The 10866-nt window shown below is 39.9% G+C and overlaps 1 protein-coding gene across 2 annotated transcripts; it reads right to left on the bottom strand.

The window, feature by feature from the left end:
* Window positions 1-1977: 1977 nt before the first annotated feature.
* On the bottom strand, window positions 1978-9097 carry ARMC10 (armadillo repeat containing 10). Of its 2 annotated transcripts, none has more exons than XM_036400656.2 (6): window positions 8956-9097; window positions 7638-7783; window positions 6388-6522; window positions 4943-5119; window positions 3883-3954; window positions 1978-2698 (listed from the first exon to the last, which is right to left on the bottom strand). In XM_036400656.2, the coding sequence occupies exons 1-6, from the start codon at window positions 9095-9097 to the stop codon at window positions 2447-2449; spliced, it is 924 nt and encodes a 307-aa protein (XP_036256549.2). In that variant the 3' UTR covers window positions 1978-2446. The 2 variants fall into 2 exon arrangements, with proteins under 2 accessions (XP_036256549.2, XP_036256550.1); XM_036400657.1 differs by having other exon boundaries at window positions 9074-9087.
* Window positions 9098-10866: the final 1769 nt, after the last annotated feature.

Below are 10866 nucleotides of genomic sequence, written 5' to 3'. Positions count from 1 at the left end.
AGTATTGGGGGTGTTTCAGATGAAGTCTCTTGTATTCACACAACAGCTTCAATCACAACTTGGGTGATACAATGTATATTACCATTTGTAATTTTGTGGAGGACACCAAGCTGCAAGAAGTTTTGAGTACTTTGAAGGACAAGTTTAGGATTAAGGTTGTTAAGAAAACAATGTGGGTTATTTTCATTTCCTGTTTTTATAATCATCAATAGATTATTCTGTAAAATTACGTACTTCAGAAAGAGTGGAACTAAAATACAGAAAACCTAGCTAAGCAGCCACAGAGCAGAGATACACTGAGTCACATGGACCAGAAACTAAATGTCAGTAATGACATGTTTTGTTTTGGATCTGTTAATTCACCAAATTTGTACCTAGAATGGTGACTGTTACGTTCTGCTTGGCGCTGCTAAGATTCCACTAAGGGTGTGAGGTAGGTGATAAAAAAATGAGACATCTTTGCATAAAGGCACATTGGAAAGTCTTGCATGATTTCAAACATCTCAGCAGCATTGTTCTATGAAGAAAGCATTTAAAAATAGTTCTTTCTAGACCAGCAAAAGAAAACTGAGACAACACTGTAGCAAGTTCTCGTGTATTTTTAGAAAACGTCACTTGTTTGTGTCAGCTGTTAAACAGCTAAGAGATCAACTCTATCAAAAATATGATTGGAAAAACTTAGTTTTAGGTTAGAGAACATGGAAAGGGACATCTAGACATCTCTGTTGTTGAGCTTAAGAAACCATGTATCAACTATACCTAGAACAGACTGGTCCTAATGCCTTGTCAGGAGAGGAGAGTGCATAAATTCTTAGTGTCTGGCATAGTCTTTTCTTAGTCAAATTCAGTTGCAGAAAACATCAAATCTACAAAAAGTTGCAAAACATTAAGTGACTGTAATGTAACTTGCTTATTACAAACTGTGCAGTGTTTTAGGAGCAGTGGGAAGCAGAGAAGGAAGTTCACTGTCAATGCAGCCAATTGTCAAGTTTCTGACTGGGAATCATGCCAACTTCTATTTCTGCCTTAACTCTATTCCTGGTGAGTTAAAACTACCTACGTGGATAGATTAGATACGTGTAGCTGTAGCCCTGTATTGATCAGGGCATGGGTGTGTCACAGTTTCAAGGTCATATTTTTCCTGCAGTTTTAGCTATTTGCAAAGTGACCTTCTGAAAAAAAGTATCTATTGTAGTACAGAAAGAGAAGATTGTAATGTTCTCTCAGAGCAGTGAGGATGCTAAATTAGAAAGATGAAGCACTTGGTAACAGTTTAGGTGATACAGTTCTCTTAAAAATGGAACAAAGTGGAAAACTTTCCTAGTCTTTACATCTGACACCTTTTTTAGTTTCGCTGTAGTGGAAGTTTTTTAGTAGTTTGGTTTTAGAAGTATTTTCCAGTATGTTTTCTGATCATCAAGGAAACTCTGTTCAGGTTCTTTTACAGTGATGTTTGTATGGATTCCATTTCATTTTGAAGTAATGCTGGGTTGATGACTAAAACTTTATGTGGGCTAATTCTGCAGAAGCGCTCATTCCAGTGATGCTCTAATTGCAGGAAAAAAAAAGGAGTAAAGATATCCAAGGAAAGGAAGCCCAAGGGCTGCTACAGAATTGGAAGCTTTTGTAAAAATGTGTGTGATACTGCTCCTGTAGACTTTTTTTTAATGAGAATGCTGAATTGCAATTGCAGATAATCCTTGACTCCTAATAAAATACTTTTAAAATATACGTCTGCTTTCCCTAAAGTGACAACTTTAAAGCAATATAAAATCCTTTCAATTTTTGTTCAAGTGTAGAAACCTTTCACAGTTGTGGTTAATTGCACTGCAGTTTGGCTAAATGGAGTGAATATACTAAGCATACAAAAATGGACTTTAAGAATAAATTCCATACAGGTATGACGAAAAAACCTAGGTTTGGTGACTTTAGTATGCAGCTTTCATTGAAGATACTAATTCTGTAGGAAGCCAATGATAGATTGGTATTGTTTTTATTTAATATTATTTTGTAAGATTCAGCTGTACCATTTTCATAGGTAGACTAATAAAATATAAATGCCTAATCTCCAATTATTAGATCTTTAATGCACAGTTCTAATGAGATATTTATTCAATAGCTGTAAATACTTAAAGTAAAAAAAACGGTCTTTGATATTGCAAAGGACATTTTCATTGACTTCCATTTAAAATGTTCATTTTACATATAAATGTTTTCAAGTTTTAAACTGTTTGCCCCCCTTGCATAAATGTAGCAACTGTGCAGTGGTTTATCAGTAATAATTAAGCTATTGCTTTTCTCTTGCTTGTAAAAAATATCTGATAGTATTTAGGGGTTTTTTTTTCCTCCATCATTGTTGTATTGTTTACTTGTTGCAGGCTTTCTTAGCAAAGAATTGCCAAGATTAGATATTTTCATTAGGTCAGTCTGTTTGAAGAAAACAACACTATTGTGTTAATATTCTCACAACTTGTTCTTTCACTTCTGTGTCAGGGTGATGCAGCAAAGATGCCAATCTCTGAGTGAATGGGGCAGAGTCCCTGCAGAGTGTGAAGAAAATTGAGTCTTCACTGTATTCCTCTGTCTTGGTGCCTTCTTCATCCTTCATGTTCTTTTTCAAGTTTGCTGCAAACGCCAGGGCTCGAACCAGAATATCTCTGTTTACACAGTTGTCAAAAAATAACACCAATGATGGCATCTAGGATATTGAAGAAATAGTCCATACTTAATCACCAGCAGTAAGTACATGGAACTAAATCACACTTAAGAAAATGGAAAAAAATGTGCACCTAAACCATTTCGTATAGAAATTGTATGAAATCCCAGTACACTGTGAGCTCCTGTCAGAAACTTGCACAGTGTGCATATTTTCTCTCTAGAAAAGACTGGCCTGTGCATCAATGGGTTAATAAATGCTCTGTATTTTCAATCTCCAAAATATGGCTGTCTGGAAAATTCCATTTGGAAGACAGGGTCTCCTTTCCTTCTCAGCCACATTGATTTTGCCCTGAATATTTTTGTTAGCATATCTGATAAATGAAAAATGATACACCTAACAGAGAATTGAATATTTAGCTATGCTGACCTCATTTGAATAATGAAAAGACAGCATTATCTAGACTAGCTTTGCTCATGGCAGGTAGCTCACAAATAAATGCCACTGCACGTTTTAAGAAAGTTACTTTGGGGATGGGGATGAGGATGCAGCACCATTCCAGCCCCTGACTTTGTGAGGAATTGAAACTAAAAGAAACCTGTGTGCCAAAGCCAACACAGCAAATGTCACACAAATTTCTCCACGAAGAAATAAGTAAATGCACAGGGAAAGAGCACTGAGAGGCAACAGTTTTATGGCTGCATTTGAATAAAGGGGTGGGGATTCCAGTGGAACTTGTTGGGTTTGGCCCAGTACATTGGCTATAGAAGCAGCAGTTGAGAAGGATCACTTACAGTACCAGTTCTATTTGATAGTTTTCAATCTTTACACTGACTGTGTGTCTGAAGATAAAGTTTTGGGTTCCTTTTACATAACACAAACTGAAGTTCATGGTATTACCCCTTTGGTGGAAAGGGAAGGTGAGAATAAGCTTCTGCAAGTTATTGATTATTTGGAATGTTGCACAAGAAGTATAACCAACTGTCTCCAAGTCCCTGTGCATCTCCCTCTCTTAGTACAGTATCTGTATTACACTACCCTCTGGGATAAAGCCACCTGTAAAAGAATGTGCACTTAGCTACTGATTTTAGCCAAGCAGTGTCTAGAATTTATTCTGGAATTGCATATATATTTCTGATACATTAAAATTCTTCTAGTGCATGTAATATTTTAACTGGTACACATGTATATATGCCAAAAATAAAATGAAGAAGCAAGAAACTTACTTGAGCTCTGAGAAGATGTCGTGTCATGGCTGGGTTTGCAGATAAGTTCACAAGTACTTTCAAAACTTGAATCTGAAGTGAGGAATGTTCAAGTTCACTTAAAAGCTCCAAAACAGTAAGTAAAGCTCTAATGGGTGTCAATAATGTCAAAGTTGACTTGGGGAGGAAAAGGCAAAATGGGTTAAACCAATATCTTGAGTATTTTGGTATAGGGAAAACCAAGGTATAGACATGTTAGAAGCAAATTCAGATTGACTTAAACATCAAAATAAGGCAAGACCCATAAACGAGTCCTAGGCCAAATGCAGAATATGTTTACAATACAAAGATGTTTAAGTACTGCATTTAAAATGATCCAAAGCATATGCAAATACACCTTTGTGCTTTTTTGGACCTTGTGATGCTGGTCTTTTAACACTAGGAAAAGGCCATATTACTTCCTGTACTTAAGTACAATAAGTGTTTAGTGGAAATGAGTTTTTTGGAAAACTGGTTTTGATCTGATAAAGCAACCACGTACACTGATGGTACCACAACATCTTGAATAAAGCTGAGTTTGGTCCCTCACTGAAGCTCGTTTCAGTATTACAACAAGTCACAAATAAGCAGGATTTCCACTTGCAGTCACTAAGGTTGCCAGAGGTGTCATAAGCACAACAGAACTAAAGTCCATAGCTTAGGATCACTGCTTGGCATGTTTCCCTACAGAGATTCATGCATCAGTGAAGCCTTTCCCATGCAGGTTCTCCTTGCTCTGTGATGCAGTAGCAATGTTTAGAGCAGAAGAGAATTCTGGAGTTGCAATGGTAAAGGCACCCTGCACTGCTTTGGCAGAGCTGTAGCCTGATGGCTCCACTACCAAGATTCCCTTCCCTCCCCTGTTTTTGAATTTATATTGTGAAACTGATACAGATCCATATTTTAGTGCATAAAATCTGTTATCATTAATGAATATTTGTTTTTTCTTAGCACAGTTTAAACCATTTTACCAAAATGTTAAGAAACAAGGTAAGCAAAGCAGCTTCATAAAACGGCTTGTAAAAATAACACTACCCAGTACCTGTGTCCTTTCAGTTCCTTCTGAAAGCAAATGAAGAAAGCATGGAATAGAGTTTATCATCTTTTGGTGGTAGTCACTGGTAACAGACATATTTGTCAACAGCCTGAGTCCAGCTAGCTGCACATCAGAGTTCAGGGGAGCTGACTCAACAGTCCCACAAACTTGTGTAACAAATACCTGGGGAAAGGGGGGAGGAAATAAAGAGAGAATAGTTCTTAATAAAAGCATATTTTCTGTCACAAATAGTATCAATGGCCTAGCTACAATAACATAAATGCTTCCTGAGCATTGCTGGCTGAATGGCAAAGGTTCTTGGAAACAAGTACATTTTTGTTCTGAATATTTCAAACATTTTAGTGGCATGATAGAAGCAGACCATGCAGCATTATGCTCACTAATCTTCCTGAAACATAACTTGCTCTGAAAACTTAAATTGCTTTGCCTCCATCTCAGAAGTGACACAGCTGCCTTAGGGAGTTGTTTAAAAAATCACTTATAAATAACTAACATCTTAAATATTGAGAACAAGCTAAGGACAAGCTTTGAAATTAAATCCTTTCTCCCAGCCATGTGGTGCATTTACTGGAGCACACTGCAGGAACAGTAATAACAGCTGACATTAACTACTATTTTTACCAATTTTTCTTCTGGATGGCAATATACAATGAATCTTGGAGTCCTAACTGAGGAAAAAAGTAATTTATCCTTACCAAAGGAGTTATTTTCTACTTATACCCCTAGACAAATACTGACAAGCACTACTTAATAAAAACTGCCTATTGCTAAGGTGCTGCAAATACCACATGCAGTCACACTACCTTTTTCTCAAGCTACTGAGACTAACTAGTAAGTCTTCAAATCTGCCTCAGCTCACCACTTGGACACTTCTTGATCTATTGATTAATCAGATAGATTTCTTTTTTCTTGATGTTTAGTCCTTTCATATCCATAGAATGTACTGTATTTACCAGTGGAACGTATTCTAATTTATACATGCTTTTCTTTTAAGATGGAAGTATCACCTGAAAAATTGGTCTTGTACAAACCCAGGGGCTCAATTCCTCTTTCCTTCTCCCTCACCTAAGGAGTCCTGGCAAGTTCAATCTGCAATCCATTCTGTTAAACAGCCACTGGTGATGTTCTAGGCATGTTTGGAAATCATCTTACCTCCCATAATTTTGCTATGATCTTGGCAGAACAATCTCCCTTTAATAGTATTTTGTGAAAGCTGTACACAAACTGCATAGGTTCCTCTTTTATTTTAAAAGTAAATGCCAGTGAAGCAATGCATTTCTGAGTTACCCTGTCAGTCATCCAGATCTGCTGACTTGTATATCTATCATCAAAGCATTTTGGCATCCTGGCTTGTATTTAACAGATATGCTGAAGGACCTATACTATCTCTTTGCCTTGGTTACTTTGGTTTTTCCCATTGAGAATCTTACCTGTATCTCTTCCTGATTTTTAATATTCATACTCAAATTATTAAGTGCATTTAGTGCTTTTTCTTTAACTTTGGGAACGCAGTTGGAGAGCATCCCTCCAATAACAGAAAGACCATCCAAATTTCGGATTGTATCCTGAAATATAGAAGATATTTCATAGGATTTTTAAAAATTCAATTAAAATGATGAAGCATTCCCTCAATGTCTCCATATTGACAAAAATGAAGTATGTGAATGAAGAATTCAGAATTGACTGCTCTGTTTAAAGAGAGTGTTAGCAGATACTGCTTTACTGCTTTACTGAAACTAAGAAGGGTCCTGCTTTGGAACAAAAGTATTAGTTGCTATTATTTGACAACAGTACATCACCTTTGCTTTTAAAATCTGGTCTGCAAAGCATGCTTAAAGCACTTTACATTATAAAGAATAAAAGGAAATTACTTGATAATGAGTTAATAGAACAACTGAGCCAGATTGCAGTACCTAAAAGTCCTGCCTGAACAGGGCAGAATTTCAAGATGTAGCTTCATATTATTAGAAGTTCTGAAACTTTTTCCATTACACTTGTTTTTATTACTGTTTTTAATCTTTCTCACTTAGACTGTAACTGTCTTTTTAAAAAAAATACTGCTCTTAAAAAAAATTAAATGGTCTAATGAGCTTTATGCTTCAGTTGCATTCTAAGAGATTTATATTAAGAAAGCCATTTTGAGAAGCCAGAATAGATGGCAATCATAAGTAGCAAAAAGGGTGGGACCTTGGAGGTTAAACTGTTAAAAAGGCATCAAAATTGGCATCCAGCTCAAAGTTTTTCTGCATTCTATGTCCCAATGATTTGGAGATGCCTTGATAGTTGAAAAATTGCTAAATGTGCAAACAGCACACAACTTTGTGAGGGGCAAAAAATATAGTTTATCTCACTAAACTTTAGATCTGAACCAGAAAGTATTTAACCCAGTATTCAACCTTTTCATTAACATTACATAATTGTAAGCAAACAAAAGATACATTTACAGCACTTTTGAAGTTCAGGACTTTAAGTGGTCCAAACATTATAATTCAATAAATTCTGTGAAGCTGATGAATTATATTATTTGAGCCAGCAGAAATTAAGGCAAGACATTAAATAGATTTTAGAGCACAAGCTGTCCTAGCTTTCAGTCCTGTGTCACTCTTTAGCAAAACAGCAGCTCTCCTCTGCCAGACTGGCTGGCATTGGACACTGTTGTTTTCTACAGAACAATACTCACTTGATTTACAGAGAAGGCAGCACTGTTGCTGAGAGTGATTAAAGCTTGCTCTTGAATTAATGGATCATCTGTGGCCTGGAGCAAATGAATAAGTTTCTGTAGAGCATCCACATCCATGGTATGGGTTGACACTGGAGGACTGCTGTCTGTCAACATTTAGAAATTAAATACTTGATACTAAGTTTGAGACATTTCACTTAGTTGCTACTTAATGATTTTTACAAAGCTGAAATTTAGCTCTCAGTTGTAGGACATATTGTTCTAATGTTGTGCCCAATCATGTCATGGTAAAAAGACTGTTTTATGACACTAAGATTTCCATCCTTTTTCTGAGTCCTCTAATTACCTCTTTTGAAGGTGGAGAATAAAAGGAACACACAATTAGAGGTTGCAGTGAGTTACTTCCTGGTTAACCAATAGCAAATTTCCTCTGCAAAATTATTAGGAATATTCACCAAACATGGTTTGGGAATTTTTTTTGTGTCCCCAAAATGAAATGTGAAAATCTGTCTGGGCGCTGTAGGAAACAAAACTTCCAGTTTACAGACTACTACTTCCAGAAATTACAATAATGGCACTTTGGTAAGTACACTGAGATCCTTTGACAAAGTAACAGCCACGATGTTAGGAACTCTGCTGATCATGGCATCACTCAAAACAAGGAGGAAGGCTGCTTCTGAGTCAGGATGATGTAATGGAGTACCTGACCTTTATAAAAGGGCAACAAATGTTATCAAAGGCCGTTTCAGCCAGGTTGGAGGCACAACTATTTAGCCAGCTGAAGAGCCATGAAACCTGATCTGTGACTGCTGGACTAGTCACAGCTTACTCGAGATGACTTCTGAGAAGCTAAGAGGGCTTTAAATTCCACAGCTCTACATCAGCATTTGGCCAGGCAAACACCATGGTATTCTTTCAGGGTTAAAAAAAAAAAAAAAAGAGATCAAAGTTAATTATGATGATTCAATAGCTCACTTCAAACATAAAATCGTTTTTCATCCTCGTCTAAACACATCCCGCTTAGCTTTGAATTATAGGGGGAACACAACTGCAATAACATAAGTAAACACACTGATCAGACCTACGCTTTGGGGAACTAATAAAAAAAAATAAATAGGCTTTTCTAAAAATAAACCACACTCCAGAGTGCCCCAGGTTGCCACACGCCTATGGAGGGCCGGGACTCGGGCTGTGGCACCGCCTCTGTCAGGGCGCAGAGCCACCTCCGGGCCCCGAGCCGCGCTGCAGGGCCCCGCGGAGGCTCCCCCGGCCCCGCCGCACTCCGCAGGGCCGAGGCCCGCCCTGCCCCGGCCCTCACCTGCCGGCGGGCCCCGCTCGGCCGCTGCTCGCCGCCCCCGCCGCCCGCCCGCCGCCAGCCGCCACAGGCAGTAGCAGGCGCCGGCCCCGAGCAGCAGGGCCGCCGCCGCCGCCCTCACCGCCGCGCCCCGCGGCTCCCACATCGGCCCGGCCGCGGCTGCGTGGCCCGCGGAAGCCACCGCCCCATCCGGCGCGGCTCAGCCGCGGCTCTGCCCTTCCCTCGGGGCTCGGCCGTGGGGGCTGCGCCCGAGGTGCCGCGGGGATGCCGAGCGCACAGCTCCGTGTGCGGGCGCGGGAGAGGCTCCGGCGCTCCGTGACAGCGATGCACTGCGGTTCTACAGGAGGGAATCACCCGCGCTCCGGGCCGGCCTGGTCCCGCAGCGCGTTCCCAAACACGCTGCCCCTCGGGAGGCCGCCCGCCCGCGGGAAGGGCGCTCCTGCGCCATGGCCGCCCTGGCGGGGACACGCACATCGTCCCCAAAGTGTGGGACCGCCGTCTCCGCCGCCCCTGGCCCTCCGCCACCCCCTGGGTGTGCAGGCGGTCGCAGCCTGGTCCCACTGGAGCCGGTGGGACCACAAACTCCCCTGTTAACATCTGTGGCAGGGAGCCACCGCCACCCTCCCCCACGGAGGCTCCCCCTCGGCCCTCAGCAGAGCCCTGGGCCCGGCTCGTTGCGCCCCTCAGCGCTGGCCGGGGCATCTCACATCCCTCCCACTGCTCTCCGCTGCCTGGGGCATGATTTTGTTCTGCTCGTTTTGTCGCTAGCATGCTTCAAATGATTTATGAAAACTTTAGGAACAGTAACAAGATGGAACAAAGCAATTCTGCTCTATAATCTATGTAAAAAGAGGATTATAAATGAAGACGAACCTGGTGAACTGCATTGGCACTTTCCCTGTTACGTTTAACTTCTGTGTTAATTACAGAAGAACCTCTAGATTCCAGCCAGGTAATTCCTTCCTCATGAGTGCAGGGGCTGCAATCTATGTTTTCTAACCGCGTGTGAGTCGCAAAGATGACACTGGATTGTGCTTCAGATATTGGATTAGGTATTCTTGTTGGCACGAGAGTAAATAGACTTCATAAAATATCAGAGAGTAAAACTGGCACAGCGTGAAGGACTGTGGGGGAACAGGGCTGGTAGGTTTGCCCTTAGAATTTGCAACAATTTTGTGATTCTCTGTGTTTCTATCTTTTCCTCCCTGTTTGTCATATTCACCTCTGCTTGTTACCAAATCTGCAGCAGCTGTTTTTCAGGTTCCTTCAAACAAACAAACAAAAAAAAGGCACAATGCACAAATGCAAGTTTAAGAGATATCCTGATATGTTTATCTGCCAAAATAGACCCCATTTGCAATCGGCTATTACAGCCAGGATTTCCATAGAAATACGAATAAAGGAATCTTGAGCCAATTACAATAATTACAGAGCAGTGCTGCCATGTAGACTGAGTACTTATCCTGGGAGTCTGTCTCTAGGTCATTCTTTGCTTTCTAAGCACAAAACCCCAAAATATAAGATGTACCACCATGAAGTGTCTTTCTTGATTCAGCACTTTAAAAAACAGCTCATATCTACATTTCCAAGCAAAAGTTATAGCATTATAGCTATAACAGCATTATAGCAGCAGTGAAATTAAGTTAATGGACTAAAAATGAAAGAATTAAGGATAAGATTAAAGGAAGACTTTTTTTAAAAGAACCAGTTAAAAATTACCCTGTGTAAGATATTTTTATTCTATGTTTTTCTTGTTTCTTAGATGCTGCTTGCTGATATCTAGCCATTATTCTTATTTAATTTTCTTATATTTTAATTTCTTTATGAAGTTACAGGGTGCTTGGTGTGAAGATAAATGAGATGATACTGATCCTTTTATTAAGGAACATCAAAGCTGAGACCTTAGAACATTTA

The sequence above is a fragment of the Molothrus ater genome, chromosome 5, assembly GCF_012460135.2.
Source record: "Molothrus ater isolate BHLD 08-10-18 breed brown headed cowbird chromosome 5, BPBGC_Mater_1.1, whole genome shotgun sequence".
In the NCBI taxonomy this organism is placed as follows: domain Eukaryota; kingdom Metazoa; phylum Chordata; class Aves; order Passeriformes; family Icteridae; genus Molothrus; species Molothrus ater.
Note: the sequence above shows the minus strand (reverse complement) of the source record. Positions and strands in the feature narration are given on the sequence as shown.